At 38.9% G+C, this 19,765-nt stretch overlaps 1 protein-coding gene across 1 annotated transcript in view; it reads right to left on the reverse strand.

The window, feature by feature from the left end:
- Nucleotides 1-18,803: 18,803 nt before the first annotated feature.
- Nucleotides 18,804-19,765, reverse strand: part of AFF3 (AF4/FMR2 family, member 3) — a 368,430-nt gene continuing 367,468 nt past the window's right edge. The window contains exon 23 of the mRNA XM_012727338.1: nucleotides 18,804-19,675. Coding sequence (XP_012582792.1) covers nucleotides 19,554-19,675 — 122 coding nt within the window. The 3' untranslated portion in view covers nucleotides 18,804-19,553. The remainder of the gene's footprint in view (nucleotides 19,676-19,765) is intronic.

The raw sequence follows: 19,765 nt of genomic DNA on the forward strand, positions 1-19,765 counted from the left end.
AACAGTTCAGAAGGTCCTTAATGGCTGTGGCTTTTCCAGTGGCTGACACCTCCTACACTCAGGCAGTCACCAGACAATCACTGACAGTAGGAGGGGAGACAAACAGGGACGCTGAGAAAGGCCACTGTTGGATGAGTACCATCTGGAGCAAGCAGTAATCAGAGAAAGGACACAGTACTTTTCCTGGGATTAGAAAAGTTTAAAAAAGCCCTGCAACTGATTTAAGTATACCAGAGACCTTACTTTCATTGACATATATCATTTTTAAGAGGGACCAGCATTTATTTTTATGACTGAGTTAATGGACTTCTAGAAATAAAAATTGAATACAGAGAGCAACATTTACTACTCATGTAACATTAGAAAAATCTCTAATGGCCTTTATCCTCTTTTCCCTTCTTCTAGCTCCACCATCCCTGTTTCCCTTCATTTCTTTTTCCCTCCTCCTTTACACATTCAATTACTCAGTATCTACCATGTGCTAGACACATGGAGGAATGATAGAGTTTTGTCCTGGCTTCAAGGTTGATGTCCCACACTGGTACACACAGGTGATGACCAGGCAGTGCTGAAAGTGGGGGTTGGAGCTCTGAGAAAAGTACTTCCAGCGTCCAGTGTAGACCCCTAACTCAGGGGATGACTGGAGGGAGAGAAGTAAAGGAATGTTGGATGTGGGAATGAATGGGCTGGATGATACCTGTGCAAGTAAAGACATCGGCTATGTGAAGTTGGAGAAAGGTGGTCTTGAGAGTGGGAGGGTGGTGGGCAGCGATCTGGAGGCATGAGGACATAGCTTAGTTCAAGGACATCATGAAGGCACAGTGTGATCGGAGCCCTCCATGCAGAGAAATGAATGAGCTGAGGTCAAGTGAGATAAGGGACAGATCACTGAGGGGCTGATATATGGGAGTACAGATTCTCTTTTAAAGGAGTGCAGAAATTTCTTTTCCCCAGGAGACACTTGGTGATGTCTGGAAGTAGTTTCATTGTCACAGTTTGGTGTGTGTAGGGGATAGGCAGAGGTTAAGGATGCCACTAAATATCTTAAGATGCACAGGACAGGCTCCAAGAATTGACTATATAATTTTCAAAGTCCAGTGCAAAATAAGTGTAGGGCCCCTTTGCTCAAGATGCAGAAAAGAGGGTGCCATTATTTGCAATTACCAGTGTGCTAAATAAAAAGCATTAATAACATGAATCTTACTATTCATCTTTATATTATATAATACAGTTTTAAACTGCAACTAAAACTCCCAATTCATATGCAGAATCACCAAAATTATGCTATTTGTAGCTCATAGTTGGTACATGCTTATGTTTTTTGTTCTTACCAGAACAGTAGGAATGTTGCATGAAGCCACCTTGTTTCTATATCATTTGTGAATATTCTCTCTGTCTACCAGTAGTCTTTACCTTCAGCTTTGTATTGAATAAAGAGAGCTGGAAGGAAAAGGAAATATGTATCCATAAATAAGTCACCATATCTTTCTCTTCCCAACTATGTAAGGTTACCAGTTAGTATATAGGATTCCTAGTTACATTACAATTTCAGAAGAAATATGTATTTTTAGTTTAAGTATGTCTCATAACAATATCTGGGACAGGATTATCCAGGTGGGCCTAACCTCATTGCATGATCTTCTTAAAAACAGTTTTTTAAGAAGAGAAAGTCAGAGAGATCCAATTGCATGTGGAAGGTTTGATGTACCTTGCTGGCTTTGAAAGAGGAAGAGGCCATATGTAAGAATCAGAGAGAAGCCTCTTGTTATGAGGGTGACTTGGGCCAATAGCTAGGCCTCAGTCCTATAGCCTCCAGAAACCCATTTCAGTCAGCCACCCAAAAGGACCTGAAAGGGGACTGATTCTTTTCTGAGGATTCCAATTAATAGCTGAGCCCAGCTGGCCTGGAGCAGAGAAACCCCTAAGTAGAGAAACCAGGGTAGTGTACCCAGACTTCTGACCTACAGAATTGTCAGGCAGGCAATAGAAAACTAACAAACCTCATTAAGTGGCATCCAGTACCTCCTTGAGTCTTTTAGTTAGGAGGTCTTGAGGTTGATAAGTTTAAACAAATACATGAATTACTATATTTCAGCTACCTAGTTGAACAGGAAGATATTTCATATTGAGGGGCTTGCTCAGAGTCCCTCTTTCCCTTCTTTAGAAAGCTGGGAAAGATCACATACCTCCTAGGTATGCACTTCTGAAAATCATAAGGCATTAAAAAATTTAGTTTGGTTCCTAATAGTTGTTTAGGTTTTAAAAGATTGCCTTTGTTTGCTGTGTTAATAATTGGAAATTCACTTGTCTGCAATGAAATATATTAAAAAAGTGATGAAATGTGAAAGAAACATATAATCCTGATATGCAAAGAGGCCTAAGATAGTGACCTAGAAAAGATGTTAAAGAAAAATTTGTGCTGAGCTACCTAATGAACTGCTCCTATACTCCTTTTAGAGGCCAAGTGTTATAAAGCACTTGAATTATTGAAGCCTAAAATACCTGTTTCAAGAAATGTGCTTTAGATTTGTACAAGTACAAAGCATGACACATTTACACACATGACCATTGGTTTGCAATGGCTTGGCCTACAAATTTTTGACTTTATGATGGTGTGAAAACAATATACATTTATAGAAATCTCTGTACAATAGTCTTGTGATGCTGGGCGGAGGCAGTGAGCTACAACTCTGTCAGCATTTTCAATTTACAATATTTTCAATTTATGATGCTCTTATCGGGACACAACACTATCCTAAGTTGAGGAAGATCTCTATTTACTAGAGTAACTGCAGTGTCCTCTTCTGTCCACAAGAGTTTGTGATTCTGTCCAACTGACTTGCAGGTGGACCCCATGAACTATGCAAAGGGAAGTGTTGAGGACTTCCCTTGCCAAATACTCATCTAAAAGCAAATATTCTTAACTGAGCACCCAACAGGATGTACAAAATATCAATATCTAGAAGTTAGAGAAGATGATTTTTGACCCAATTAACTTTCACCATCAGTATATCACTGCCTAACTATCATATATTTGCTTCACAAAAATTTGATTCTTCTAATGTGTGGAGCAAATGTACCTGGTTTTAAAGTCTTGTTTCTTTGTGCTATGTTCATGAATCAGTAAACCTAGAACAGCTACTCAGAGTGAGGGAAAACAACTATTTTTATAGAGATTACAGATGTGGAGAATAGGAATTACTTACACACCTATGCATTCACTCAATGAGAGCTCAGCACAGTTCTTCATGGGCCTTCCTGGAGTCTGGGAGGAGCCCGGATCACCATTCCTTATGCGGAAGTACACATCTGTGAGTTCCTATTCCCAGGAATCTCCTTCCTGCTCAGAGCACCCCCTGCATCTTACCTTTATGCAGGCTCTAACTGTGCATCTTTACCTCTTCTACTTTTCGACACTGACCTCTATGCAGAATTCACAGCAACTAAGATTCCAAACCTACACATTGTCAGAATGAGTCTCTCCTGGAAAAAAAGTCAGTCCAGTAGAAAAGGACTGGTAGTCAATGAGTCAGACTGCTTCCTGTTAGACTGTCAGAATAGTATAATCTGATGGGAAGGATTCCTTCGAAAAGGAAAGATTTTCTAACTTCTGATGGACCTTCATTTCAGCCTTGAAAAAGGGGCCCTATTCCCATGCTCTTAATGAATTTCTATGGCTTAAATGAGCCCCGTCGACATACTTTAATCAACTGTTGATCTATTCTTCCCTTTTGTCGTCTCCCGCCTCTATAGGAACCAGGTGTGCATAATGTTGGCTGGTCTTCCCTTCTCTTACCCTGGTCAGTAGTGAAAAAGGCTGGAATCACAAAGAGGGAAGTGAGACTAGAATTGATGAACATCTCTACAGTCCTCCTGTTACAGGGTAACCCAGTGTGAACTGGGCTGACTGTGGGTCCTCACCTGTGTGCCTAAAATTTAATTGTACTGCAGGCACAACCAGAAGGGTCAATAGTGGGTTTATTTACAAAGAGGGGAAAGGAACAGCCCAGAGAAAGAGAGAGATACAAGGTAACTAGGATATCTTACCAGCTAGGCTGACTTGGAGTTCTAGTAACAAATTAACTGATAGCCCCCAGTCACATGGTCTCAAGTGCCATTGCCTTTCCCCTACCAGAACTGTTGAAAATGGCTCCTTATTTATCCCCTGAAGTCCCAGAATGCCTGCTTAGCTCCACCCTTGGGTCTTCACAGTTCTCTCCTTGGTACTGCTGGGAGTTGTAGTTTCCAATCACTGGACTAGAGGGTGAAGTCCAGAAAGCTGGAGTAAGGGGTGGAGTCCACAAAACTCTGCAGAGTTCCTTTAGGACATCTTTCCCTTAAACACTTCTATTTCTTTTCCAATTTGAGGTTGGGCTACATAGCTATATATAGAGGACGGAGGAGAATGAATGGAACCTAGTAACTGCATCACTTAATGCTTTTTTTTTTAAAAGATGTATTTATTTGTACATACAGAACTAGGGTACAGGCCAGAGGCTCAGGGGTAGCCAGAGGCTTCACCAGAGACAGAGTGGGGAGAAGAACAGGCAGATCGACGAAGTACACTGCTGAGGGGAGCAGCGGGTGGGTCAGGAGAGGTCTGCCACGCCATGTGGTCACCTCCGGGGCAGGCGGGAATCGAACTCATGCGGAAGTGGCTTTTTAGCTTCTTAGTGCAGTGCTTTAATCCGCTGCGCCACCAGGGAGAGCCCCATTTAATGCTTTTTTATTGTGCTATGGAACCATTTGGAAGCCCTGAGTTCCATGTTTCACATGTTGTAAAGGTAAATGCAGTAAATGGCAGGTGTATGTGTATTGGTGTGCTACACAAAACACCAACCCAGCAAAGAATCATCTAGTTCAACTGGTCAACCTTCCAAAAGTGGAGGCCACAGCTCAGAAGAGTTAATGTCATTTTTCAAGGTCCCGAGTAGTAGTATGATTTCTAGCTCCATTGCCTGGATTTTTTTTCCTAAGACGAACTAGGGTGTAAGCCAGAGGTGCAGGGATAAGAGGATTTACCAGAGGCAGAGTGGGGAGCAGAATAGACAGGTTGACTGAAATACACTGCTCCAGGGAGCAGCAGGCAAGATAGGAGAAGTCTGTTGTGTCATATGTGGTCAGCTCCCTGGCCGGGGGTTGAACTCAGGCCATAGTAGTGATAATGCTGAGACTTAACTTCTAGGCTACCAGGGAGGCCCTGGTTGTCAAATTCTTTGTCTAGAATTCTTGGTGTCTCCTAAACCCTTGAGGTGAATAAATTAAAAGCATGAGAAATCCTTTACATTTTGCATGTGTTCTTTGGCATGTGTATTGGCCACGACTGAACTCAAAGTATAAAACTATCATTTTCACACCCAAACAAAATAAAAGAGTAAAACAAAACCACCCAATCAAGATGATTTACAATTGAAGACACCTAGTAGTTATATCTTGTGTTTCTGTAGAGCTTTTTATCTGCAGAATACTTCCCAGACAAAACTAATGAATTCTCTAACTCCCCTTAGGAATATAGACACTCACATCCCCACATGCATCTGCAATTTAATTTACATGAAACAAAGAAAAAGACATTCCAAAATGGCATTACACTAAATCATAATTACAACCTCAAGCCCAAGATAAACATATTGAACTCTCCCAGGAAGGCAATGATGCTCACCCACTGGGAGTTTCCACTTGGTTTCCAGCGCAGCCTCTATGGGGTGTTCAGAACAGGAGCTCACACAAAAGTCATCATCTCATAAGGTCCTGTTTCACAGGCAAACGACTTAGAGAACATGACCTGGTAGGGAGCAAGAGCTAGAGAAGTGCTTGGTTCAGCTGCAGGCCTTCCTTCTCTACTGGGTCTGTCGCTTTCTCTCCACTTCTGGCCCCTCTGGTCCTCCCTAGTGCCCCCAGCTATGCACTGTCTTCTCCTGTTAAGGGGGAGACGTGATGATATTCATGGGCTTATCAAACACTATGTAAAGCCTGGCAGGAACATGATCATTTTACAAAGAGAAGCATGGAGCTAGACATTTTCTGTCTCTGAAGAAGGTAGAGAAGTCTTCCCAGGGCTTCATGAATTCCATTATCTAGTCATTGCCCACCTCTGTCTCCCCACAGGGCTGGCCTCACCTTCTGTGTCAAGGCTTATGTGTCTACTGCCACATTCCACATCTTGGACAGTTTCCATGGATCTCGCCTTACTTACCTCTCTTACTTACATGCTTTGAGATGACATCAGCCACCAACTGAGATGTCTTCAAGTCCTGCATGTAGAATGTGAGGCTAAATCCTGCTCTTCTAGAGGCACAGTTGAATGTAGAAGTGTCTTCTGTGTCAACAGGCTGTTAGAACTATTCTTGTGGGGATGACTGAACTCCTTTACTTGCTCTGTACTCCTCTGCCTTTCCCTCCTTTGGTTGAAGCCCCATGGTCTCTGCCTGCAAGCTGCACACACAGGCTGTGGCCTCTGAGCCGCCTTGAGTCAGGAGCCACATTTCAGTGTCCAGGCTGCTCCCAGTCAAGTTCCTAGTTGCTGATCTAGTTCTTTATCTAAGCACTGAACCCTGATTTCAGCCATTGTTCATGACTTAGACTTAGACCTAGGGTGAGTACTGTGCTCACCAGCAGTGGGTCTCAACTGCCTGACCTGGCTGTGACAGCAGCTATATCAAGGCCAAAGTAGAAATGACTTCAATATAACCTGGGACAGAGAAGACGCTTCTGCCTCCAGAAGAATTTTTCAGGCCAAATTCGTGGTGGATTTCTAAAATTCACCACATAAGTGGTGGCACAGGCAATATAAAAGTGTGGCACAGGCAACAAAGGCTAAAACAGGCAGGGAAGTGAAACCTCCCAGATGCCCCCTCCCCCCCATACACTGACCAGAGGAGGTATAAAGCAGAAACAGGAATGAACAGCAAAGAAGCTCCTCAAGGGATGAGGAGAGACTGAACGAGAAAGGCCAGGATGAACAGAGCTATAGTTTTTGAGGAATTGCTCAAATGCTTTCCACAGTGGCCACACCATTTTATAATCACAATAGTAACATATAAGGGTTCTAATTTCTCCATATCTTCATCAGCACTTTTTATTGTCCATCTTTTTTATTATAACCATTATACTGAATGTGAAGTGGGAGCTCACTGTGAGTTTGATTTGCTTTTCCCTAATGACTAATAATGTTGAGCATTTCGTGCTTATTGACCATTTATATATCTCCTTCTTTGCACATATTTCTATTCAAATGCTTTGCTCAGTTTAAAATTGGGTTATTTGCCTTTTATTGTTGAAATGTAAGAATTCTTCATAGTCTGTATATAATTGACCCTATCAGGTATGACTTGCATCTTATTTTCTCCCATTTTATGGGTTGCATGTTCACTTTCTAATATGGCATCCTTTGGAGTACAAAAGCCTGAAATTTTGAAGATGTCCAATTTATCAATTTTGTCTCTAGTTGCTTGTGCTTTAGTTCTATAGTGGAAAGTATTAGTTTCAAAGGGCCCTGAATAAAATATAGGTCAGGCCCCTTTGTGACTTAAAATGTGGGAACACTGTGGTTAGATGAGCAAACTTTTCATTATCTGAGGGTACCTGGCAAGGTTATGGGATCAACAATACATTTTCATGTAGGTATATCAGAAGAATCACCCTCCAGAGAGGGTTTGAATGAACAATGGGTTGGTACTATGGTAGGAAGAATAAAGTCGTGTTCTGACTCTTATAGATTGATTCATTCGGCTGTTAAGTGATACCAACAATGAAGCAAAATCCTTGATGATCATAGGACAATCTGTTGGACAGCAGAAAGGTCTGGAGAAGTAAGTGGTGAGAAAGACATACAACATAAATGATGGAAAAGTTCTAAAGACGTGTGCCTTAAACTTGCCTATCAAGCACCAGGTGGTACCTTTAGAGGTGACAGAGTGACCAAAATAGTTCCATGTTGGGTGTGGAGCTGTCTGAGCAGGGAGTGCTAGAGTGGGCTGTGGCAGGAGGGCATAGGTCAGCATCTGGAGTCTGAAGCCATGGAATTACTGGGACAACGTTGTGTTTCTACTATACTATTAGAAACGCATACTACATATACAAAATGCTCCAGTCAAGGTGAGGGCCGTACAAACATCACCCCAGTAGCCCAAATATGAGCCTTGTCTTTTGGAGAACAGGGCCTAAGCAGAGATGGCATGAACCCACATTGCATGTTTCATTCATACAGTTATTTTTGACCATGCTACAAGGCTCATATTATTTGCTTTTAAAATGGGCTAGATCCATCTGCTTAAAAGAAGTTCATTTATGGAAAATTAATTGAAAACCTATGTTAAGCCCAGCAATTTGCAAAAGAACAAAGTTGCAAGATTCATATTTTTCAATTTCAAATATTTCTACAGAAGTACAGTGATCATTACATTGTTGATACTGCCACAGGACAAGACATTATTAAGAATACTTCAAAATCCATAAACAAAACACATATATATGGTCAGTTGATTTTGGACAAGGGTAACAAAACAATTCAATGGAGATAAGACCATTGTTTTTAACAACTCACACTATTAAAAGATTATATATGACTTGAAAGCATAAGAGCAAAATTTCCAATATATAAATTAAACCCCATCAAAATTAAAACTTTTGAACAACAAAAGACACTACAAGAAAGTGAAAAGATGATTATAGCATGTGAGAAAATGTTTGCAAATCCTATATCTGATAACGGGCTAGTATCCAGAACACATAAAGGATCTTTATAACTCAACATTAAAAAGACAACCTAATTTAAAAGTGGACAAAGGATTTGAACAGACATTTCTCCAAGGAAGGCTCTAAAATGGCAAGAAGCCCATAAAAGGATGCTAGACATCCTTTTCATGCTCAGTCATTAGGGAAATGCAAATCAAAATCATAATGTGATGCCACTTACGCTCAGTAGAATTACTATAATTAAAAAAGATGGCAAAGCAAGTTTTGACAAGGATGTGGGAAAATGAGAACATGTATATATTTCTTATGGAAATATACAATGGTGCTGCTCCTGTACTGCAGTTTGTCAGTTCCTCAAAATTAAACCAAGAGTTACCCTGTGGCCCAGTAATTTTATACCTTGAAACATACACAAGAGAAATGGAAACTATGAGTGTTCATAGCAGCACTTTCATAATAGCTAAAACATGAAAGCAATATATATCTACCACTGCCGAATGGATAAAACTATGTGGCATGTCCATACAATGTAGCAGTTAGCCATAAAAAATGAGGTGGTGACACATTACAACACGGATGAACCTTGACAACATTATGGTAAGGCAAAGAAGTCAAACACAAATTGTCACCTGTTGTATAACTCACTTATATGGAATACATGAAATAGGTGAATTCAGAGAGATTCATTGAGAATAAATATTATTTGTTGCCAGGGAGTATGGGAAGAAATAGGAAAGTGACTGCAGCTAAGTATGGGCTTCTTTTGGTGATGCATACCTTACAGAAACTGAGAGCCAGTGAACTCGACTCTTTAAAAATGTGAGTTTTATGGAATGTGGATTTTATTCAAATAAACAAGTGATGAATCTACCTAAATGTCCTTTAGCGGGGCATGCTAAACAAGGAAATATGCTATGAAAATATTGCATTGAAACAGAGGTTTCAACAGTGAGGTAGAACTTTATGTACTGATACTGAAGGATGCCCATACTTAAACAAGAGCAACTTTTACAACACAGAACAGCATACACAAATGCTCTCATGTATGTAAACACACAGATACAAACTAAACAAAAGTTATACCCAACCGACAAGAGTGGCTTAGTGTGGGTGGAACTGAACAGGAATGAGAACTTTTATTTATATTGCACAAATTTTTTGAAAAAGAATGCATTGTATTTGTCTGAGAATATATTTTTTTAAAGGAGAAAATTAACATAATGAAATGAAAATGGTTAAAGTTAGCCTTAGATTCAAATATTTTTACTGTTTGCTGCTTGTGCTTAAAATGTGTTACAGTGTAATAGTTTCTGTTTAGGCATTGTTTTATAGTAAACAAAGCTGATATGTAAAAGACAAAAAAAGAAAGCAAGACTTCCAGGTTCTGTCACAAAAATTTTTTTCCTTTTATTAATTTTTTACATTTTTGTTCACATTTTTACAGTGTTTGACGTCTCCCCTCAGGTGTAGGATCCATAAGTATTCCGTCACTACAGTCCCTTGTGCTCTTCCCAGCCATTTGATCCTTTTTCCTTCCCACCTCCCTTACTTTAGGCCTCAGATGTATTTGCCTCCAAGTCTTGTCTTTTTTTTTTTTGACGCTATGTTGTTTCCTCATATTCCTCATCATCCGACATTTTTCTTTTTCCTTCTAACCTATTTCACTGAGAATAATCCTTTCCAACTATATCCATATTGCTGCACATGGCATGAGTTTATCTTTTTGATTGCTGAGTAGTATTCCATTATACACATATTATATATATTCCATGTTTCCTTGATCCAGTCATCCTATGATTGTTTTACTTCCTTTCCATTCTAAAGTCATTAAAGCATTTTCTGTCAATAACATCCATAGTTTGATGTTCCCTTCTTCAAAGTGCTCTTGTCCATTTTAATACTTCAGATGGATTAATATTGTTGTAGCAGAAAAGATAGTTATGACCAGTTGGTTATATTTAAAATAAAATACTGCAGGACCTCCTGGTGGCCTTGGGCTTAAGTCTCATTGTTAATACTGTAAAGGCCTGAGTTCAGTCCCCAGCCAGGGAGCTTTCTGTTTCACCTGCTGCTCCCCTCCGCAATGTATTTCAGTAGATCTGCCTATTCTGCTCCCTATTCTGTCTCTGGTGGATCCTCTCATCCTCACACCTTTGGCTTACATATAGTCCTTCTATGCAAAATATGTAAAAATCTTTAAAAAATAAAGTAAAATATGAGAAAGGACAACATTTTACTTGGAAGTTCTAGAATGAAGCAAGCAGTAGGATGTTTTTGACAGAGTAATGTTGATTTCAAGGTTTATTGAGACATTAAAAAGGTAATTTCATTAATACATTAATATTTACTTTAAATATAAAATGATTTTTCTTTCAAGTCCTTAAGGCACATTCTGTTCCAGTAAGATGTTTCCTCATGCCAGAAATTGTGCTGTGAATTTCATGTGAACTAGAGAATCAGAAAAATTTCCGAACAGTAAATGGTCAATGATTCTAACATCTTTGTCCATGTAAATTTAAACTCAGAAAAAAGTACAAGATCTTCTAAACAAATCTTTAATATTAGATAGAATCTCCATTCTTTTCTAGTATCTTTCCAAAACAATTCACTAGTGAATTATTCATGATTTAAAATTGTTCTGTTTACTTGCAATGTGATAAATACAGCTGTGTGGGAGCAACTTTTCTTTTCATAGGAGAGGGAGGCAGAGAAAGGGGAGTCCACATTTGAACTTCCTTATGCAGATGTGGGCAACCACCCCAGGGAAGCACTTTCAGTTGCAAGCGTGCAGATATCTGAGTAGCAGCCTGGAAGATGAGACCACATAGGAGTAAGAAAGCGAGTACTTAGTGGGGACCTACTGAAATTTCTTTGGAAACAGTATTTACAAATCCAGGAGAAAAACTGGAGGAAGTGATCCTTAATAAAGTTACTGGTCTTTTTAATTACTTCTGTTAGATAGTTATCAGATACTTAAAGACACAGATAAGAGCACATGATTGCCTCAGTAGTTGTGTCTGTGATATGATGCTTACAAGACCAGTATGACTACTAGATTAAACTAGTGATTATCTACAGAGTCTGGACTCTCTCCATAACTACGTCCAAGAAGCCTAAAAGGAATATCACATAACAAAAATGAACTTTAGCTCTTTTAATATTAATAGACTAGATAGGAATGAAAAGGGTCAGTTCTTATAAAGATAGCACTTTAATCAATACTGCAAAATGTAACATTTTTACAGCATAATTATTTGATTTCAAATTCTCTTCAATTCTTGAAACAATCCTCAAACCAATTCCTATAAGAAAAGGTGAAGGTGCAGCAATTTGGTTTCATGACTGTTAAAACTGGATCACTAGAAAAATCTCATGGGAGATAGCAGGTTCCCAGTACTGAGTTGCAGAATTTGAAATGCTGTTTGATGTGGCAAACTACACCTTTGATACCAGAATATTGAACCTGAGTTGCCAGCTCCATGAAAAAGCATCCAAGAATAAAGTAAGAAAAATGGCAGAACTAAAAATTTCCAACTCTGACGGTGTCTTGAAACTTGATTTCGAAGAAATTTAGAGGCTATTTAATGAACGTTCTGTCCAAGCGAAGGTGAAACCAAGGGTCTAGCTAGTGTTGCCATGACTCCTCTATGCAATCTTGTGTGACCACTTCAGATTATTTTTTTAACTAAATACCCAAAATTCAAATGGGATAAGATGCTATGCTTTTGTGGAAAGGGCTTTAGTATTGCCTTGGGCATTAATCAGGCTGGATCTTTCAACACTTTCATTCAGCCCTCTCTCTTTTATACTGGAGAAAGGTTAGAAAAGGGATTCCCAGTGATAAGGCAAAGAGGCTTCTTTTAAATATTTCATGGTTATTTTGGTTAAGCTTAAAGCACTGATGTGGGGATACAAAAAAGCCCTGTGTCTAAATAATATAAATATTTCCACTATTTAGGGCCTTGAATTCAGTGGTTATGAGATATTTCAATCATTGGTCAGATTTCCAGCATTCTGACAATGAGGGCTAGAAAACTCACTCTCTAGTTGGGCATGACAAAGAATAAGCAAGTTCTTATGTTGATTTTTCTCTGGGCACACTAGTAAAGTTGAACCTACAATTATGATATCATGTTGTGGCAGCCACCTAACCCACTGAGAACAAATCCACCCATTTTCTCAAGAGAGGTTTCCTCTTTCCTGAAGCTCATGGCACACTCAAGTCCCTTATGACAGATCTCCTTTCTCAGGGACAAATCTCCCAGAGCAGCTGTCCACCTGCTGGTTCCAAACAAAAGATTTATCATCAGAGGCACAAGATTCACAGGAAGAGAGTCAACCTCCCAACACTCAAAGAAATCTACTACAGTGCAGGAAATGGGGCTGCTGCTCTAACCGGGTGTTTGAAGCATGGTGTTCAATGAAAGTTCTTTTTCTCGTTGGAAACTTGACCCAGTGTTTCTTCTTCCCCTGTCCATCTGGACACCCCTGGAATTTTTAAGGCAAGGACTGATGAAAAAGAGAAGAATGGGACTGTAACTGCATGGTACTTGTCTGTCCTGCTGCTCCTGGGAAGGATAGACACCACTCCCCACTCCTTGACTGGTTTCTTAGAGCTCTACTTATTGGAAGAATAGCTCAAAGTACTAACAACTAAGGCTGGGGTGCTCACTCCCTGTCACCTTCCTGTTCTCTTGAGGGGGCCATGGCGAGGATTCTGTCATTCTCTTGGTTCTCTGGAACCTGGTAAAAGCTGGGACAAAGTACTAGCTCTCATATAGTGTATTTCTGCTGCATCTGTACTGACAGTAACACTTAAGTCCTGCCACGTGTGACTATGGGGACAGAGGGTGGGGAGTGGATCTCAAAATGTTTGCCCAAAGCTGTTGATACTCACCCTTTCTCAGTGAGGTAGTCAATGTTTTGAGTTAAACTTCATGTAAAGAAACTGAGCCAACTTGCCTTATGCAAGAGTCAGGTGCTGTAGATGAAGGAGAGTATCAGGGCACCCCAGTTACTTTGCTGATTTCTCATCTCCAATATATGTGGGTTCAAATGTTGAACATTTGCTTGCTTAAATCCCCCCACTGTCTCTAACAACTTTTCTAAAAAGTCAAGATATTAAATCAGACTTACAGAATTTAGAAGGCAAGAACCCCAATGAGCAACAACAGAAATCAATCCAGATCACGGAGGACAAAATTTGGGTTGTCTTGACATCTCTTGGAATGTCAGGGGATTATTCATCTGTTTGGAAATTACTCAAAGGCAAGTTTTGCTATTTTATCACACAGCTAGGCATCAGAGTCATCTGGTGAGGCTACAAAAATATCTATCACTAAAGATTAATGTGTTACATACTTGGAATTATTGGTATTTCAAAATTAACAGCCATACTTCATGGTCACACATGCTATAGGGTGAAAGTTAATAGAGGACAAGCCAAGAATGTTTCTTAGAAAGTCAGATACCTTTGGAGACTGTGGGTAGAACATGTGTTAGTCAAGTAATGCACATTCTTTTCTTCAATGTTTAAATATTTTCTTTTTTGCTCTTGAACATCTAGAAATAAAGAGATCATAAGTACTGGGAAAAATGAGTTTTGTTTTATGAAAAACTGAAATAGAGTTGAAGAACAATATGAAAACTAGAATATTGTAATTATCTTTATAGCCAAATAGCATTGCTAGCAAAATCCTAAACACAGATGTGCCATTACATCACATTTGAAGATAAATATATTAGGAGGACTTTTCCCATGTTAAAAAGGAGTAAAAAACAAAATTCTTGATTCAGCTTTTCAGGCCTCATCATTACTTTCTGAAATGTGAAGAACAAATGTTGATCCTTGTGTTGACTTGCAATTAGTACCTTGAAATCATTCCTCAGATCAATGTGTTTAAAATTGGCTATAAGAGGTAGATTTACAAAGTAATGCATAGGGATTTAGTCCCCTGATACTCATTACTGTAAAAACTGTGACTCTAAATCCCTTTGCAGCAAATCCAAAATTTATCCCCTGCTATCTCTGGGTGCCAATTAAATAATAAGGACCAAAATCTGTGGTCAGATGTAATTAGTCTGAGAACAGAGTTTTATCATTTTCCTTGTGCCAGGCAAACAAGTTGATCCTCTGATGATAGAGAATAATTCAGTTTGGACAAAATAGAACACAAATTTCATGTCTGAACACTTCTTGTGTTATTTTTCAGTAAGTTGTAACCAAAAAGTTTTCCGGGAATGGTAAAGCCAGGAAATTCTGACTTCATATTGTTGGAAATGCAGTTTGTTGCTGGGTGCTTTTCTTACATGGGGCAATTTTTTTTTAGATCCAAGTTGATTCAAGTTTCATTAAAAATGTGGTACTTCTTAAAAATATGGTTTTGATAGGAACAGATTTAACTAAGTAGCAGGAAATGTTACATACAAGCAAGACAACAGGGAGTTTCTTCATCCAAATCACTCTGAAAGAGAGTCAAGTTCAGTGGCCCATGGAGCAAACAAGCCAAGTCCCCATCCTGGTCATCTCTGGGTGAGATGGTCTCCATGGTGACTGAGCCAGGTCTGCCCTGTGTCAAGGCGTAGTTGAATATAAGCTTATGGGCTGGGTAAGGTGAAGTGACAATTTTGTGTTTACCGTTTCTGCTTTGTTTGGTTTAGTTTGGGGAGGAGTTAGTGAAAAGGGAGGGAGAGAAGAATAAAAATGAAGTTAACAAAAAACCCTCCCATATAGGGGCCAACTGTCTTGGCAAGCAATTGGTCTAATATTTCTATTTTCTTCAGTTCAAAATTCTTTTATTTTAGTCAACCAAATATTTTAAATGCTATTCCACTATGTTGATTTGAGTTGGAAAAGTCAGGCACACACAAGTCAGAAAAGTAACTTGTGTTTTTAGGGATCCTGAATAAATGGGTCCTAGGGCTTTGGTACCAGAGGAGTCGTCAGCATGAACTCCTCATGGACTCAGCATTTTCTGGATATTGGGTGTGTTTTCAAGAATGCACATGTTTATATATGTGCTGGCGAATGGGAAAGAAAAGTTAGAAACTAGTTACAATGAAAAAAATCCCTTTCCCCATGAAAAATATTAAACCTAGTGATGATAATTTATGGAAGTTACTTTTAAAAAATTCATGAAACAATAAGGATGCTTCTAAAGAGTTTCTGATCTGGGAGCCAGAATACTTATTTGGTTCTGAAATCAAAATACTTATTTTGATTCTGAAATTTCCTTGTAAAAATATTCACAGAAATGGTGGACATCTTTAACGTACAACTCGATTTCTCTCATTTACAACATAAATCATTTAATGTAACATTTGCAACCTTAGAAAGGCAGACATATTTAATCCAAGTCAGTTTATAAATTCCAATTTCACATGGATTAAAAACTGCAGATAAATTAAGTCACAATAATATCCTGTACATGCATTAAGGCTGGTGACTGCTAAAGTCTCTTGGGTATCTACAAACAGGAAATCACGCACAGATTACTGGGTCTGAAGAGTGTCTACATCATTAAAAAAATCTTGCTTTTTTTTTTTTGGCGATACAGATTTCAACAGTAACTCTGGAAAACTGTGAAAAATGTTATTTAAAAATATATATGTATATACTACTGCACAGTTTCAAAGATGTGATTCATAAATAATGTTGGCTGCACTGATTAGTTTTATAACAATTACTGCACTTCCAAGGTGATGTGAACACGCAGTGACTTATACTCAATATTAGGCACTAGTAATATCCTTCAGGCATACTACAGTTTTATGTTAGTGGTATTGTACATATATATTTTTAAATGTATGCATTTATACAAACTGTGCATATTATGTGTGGGATGTAGAAATGTACACATCACTGTTCTATAATACACACATCATTGTTGTACATACTAGGATAAGTTTCAGTGCAGAAAGTCTCATTTCATTGCATTCCACGTGTTCAGTCTAGTACATAATTTGTCAACTCTTCAGAATATTCTTCCAGTATTTTCCTCTTCAGATAGTCAATCCAAGTTTCCATTTGAAATTTGAATTTCCAGAAATTTCTTCTTTAACCAAACCTCTCTTTCTAGGCACAATTCTGCATGCAAGTCTTATTTGTTTTAAGTTGTAACAAATCCCAATTTTTTATTAGGAATGCATTTGGGTTACTCTCTTTCAAAAATTACTCTCACATTTTAATAAAGGGTGACTTCTATTCAGGTTATAGAAGGATAAAGTCAGTTGAACTAATAAAGAGTTAATATGTCTTCAAACAGAAATGATAATTGACCTTTTATGTTTAACTAGGGGAGTTCCAGAAGGACATATATAAACTGTGAGTAGTGGTTGTCACCAGTGGATAGAACTTTATATTTTCCAGATTTTTATATTGCTTGAATTTTCACAATGATCAAGTGCTTTATAATCAGAAAATACAAGAAAGGCATTTCTACTTTGATACTACAAAATAAAAGGAACGAGTTATAAATGATTCTCACAGGCAGCAATCAGAGGATGGATCCTTACCAAAACCATCTAATCCAAAACAGGCTAAAACTGCTGTTCCCACAAGTTCTACTGATGAAAGGGGACACAGTGAGTGAAGTAATACACTCTGACCATCTCTCCAATATCAAATTTCAAGTTTTGCTGGAAAATATGGGTGACCCTATTGCTGGTAAAATCTGTAGCCAGAGGCCACCGTGTGCTAGGTGGGTTAGCACATCACATGGAGATTGCCCCAAAGTCTGCAACTTGAAAGGTGGGCAAGAGCAGAAGAGCACTTTGGGAAGCATGATGGACCCTGACAGTCATTCTTTTATGTAAGAGTTTGAACGTTTCCTCAAAATGTATCAAGAAGAAGTAGAACTAAGCCTCAGTTCTCCAAAAAGAGAATTCAAGTTTCTTAAGTTAGACACAAATTTCCCACATAGGGTGGGATCATGAGTGCTGCCAAAAATTGGTGAAAGGGATGCAGAGAGTACCTCATTTGGGTAAAGATAACATTGAAATACTGTTCATATTTCCAGATGCTTAAAGTCCAATACCAAATAGAAATTTCACAAACTCTTTGCTTGCTCATTTTTAATTAATTTCAATCATCAAAGTTGTTTTGACCACTTGCACAGTTTTGAATCGGTGCCAAGAACGAGGAAACTATAGCCATCTTACTTCTCACCTACCGATCAGACTGACAAAAATGTTCACATTGCAACCTGACCGCTGAGACCACCAGCGAAAGCAAGTATCAGAGGACTGATTTTAAATGTTTGTGCCACCAATAACCTTGAAAATGGATTATTCTACATACCACATCAGACAGGTGTGTCTTTCTCAGACTTTCCTAGTGCAATTTTGTCAAGCAAGAGGCCTCCAGGACATTATTTTTGCTCATAAAGTGTGGCCAGGTCAATTTTCCTTTTTCTGGAGTTGTTTTTCTTTTTACCAGTATCTTTATATCCAAACATGTCTAATAAGAAGGCTAAATCTAGGGCATGACAAGAGACTACAAAAGAAATATATTTCAGACAGAAATTGTAAACAAGATATCTAAAAACTAAAATGTAAACTTAAGTGTTAAAACAAAAAACAAAAAACAAACAAACAAAAAAAAGACTTCAGGGCAAGGGGCAAAATGTAACCATACCGGAAGCATGGGGTGGAAGCGTGATGCTCTGGTCATCGCTACCCCAAACAGAACTGTGATCACGGCAGGAATGACTTACCTGCACAGTGAGCAGCTTGTTAACAAAGCATGAAGCACATCCCCCAGACCAACATGCATTAAAGGCCTGCAGTGGCACATTCTGCACAAAGATTAAGAGGATTAGACAGCAATTTGGTAGCAAATCAGTCTCAACCTGATCAGCAACACATAGACTCCTATGACAGGACATTCTAGGAAATGTCCTAATTTGGTCCAGAAAACTTTTTAGGAAAGCTATGGTGGACGAAAAGACATGAAAAACATGGGCCAACAAATGCCACATGATTTGACAGCTGCCATGTCACAGTGGCAGAAAGAAGAAACGGGCTGGGTGGGCATGTTGTTACATGGGTAGAAGATTCAAATTTCCAACTGAGCTACAAAACATAGTTATTGTTGCTTTACTATTGCTCAACTTTCAGACACTGTTTTTTTTTTTTTAACCAAACCTCAGTGCCATTTTCAAATTGATTTGGGGTAGAGCAGGGCAGACCTGTGGGAGCTGATTCCTCTGCTTCTAAGCTTGTTTAGTTGATAATCAAGTTGAATGGAGTGGGTGATAAGAGGAATGACAGGGTACTTGGTAACATGCAACCTAGTAAATTTTCGCACAAAAATAACTTTCATTATTCAATTACCAATCAATACGTACAATAAAAAAAAATTGGGAAATAGAACAGTAATACTGAAAGTAATCAATATAATAAGAACTAGGTTCTTCTTAACTGGCAGTCAAGCTTTTGGTGTACTGCACTGTACCTGGTTAACCAACCCTTAAGATTTTGGTTGAAGGTTTTCAGAAATTATGGTTTAGCTTTAAAATAGAAAGTGTGTGTGTATGTGTGTTTGTGTATGTGTGTACATGTATCTTCTCTAATCAGAAACTTCTGATCAGTTTGTCTAGCCTGGGAGTGTGGAAACTAGACAAAGAAAGTATGTTCTAAAGAACTATGTATCTTACACACATACACAGATGGCTTCTTTGACACCCACCCACCCACACACACACACACATGCCCTGGAAAAGACCACTGTTTGATGCTGATAAAATGTTCACTGCAGTTTGATAAATGCTGTGGCTGGAAATTTCAGTAGCACAGTGTCCAGAAATATTGAGCCATCCGTGGAGACGAGAGCACAACCCCACTCAGGAGTAAGGTCCCTATGACAAGTGGGTGCTGTTACGTAGCCAGTGCAGGCCCTGTTGGGAGTACTGGACCAGGTGCTCCATGCTGCTGTGCAGGGTCACAGGGCCCATAAGCAGATCCAGGTCATTGAAGAATTCTAGGAAATGGAGAGAGCTGTTAGGTGCCATACCTACTAAGAGTGCTATCTTGAAACATCTGAGTGACTTGAGGGAAAAGATCCCTTATG

This window comes from Condylura cristata, unplaced genomic scaffold, assembly GCF_000260355.1.
Source record: "Condylura cristata isolate star-nosed mole 26May11 unplaced genomic scaffold, ConCri1.0 scaffold00020, whole genome shotgun sequence".
NCBI classification, from domain to species: domain Eukaryota; kingdom Metazoa; phylum Chordata; class Mammalia; order Eulipotyphla; family Talpidae; genus Condylura; species Condylura cristata.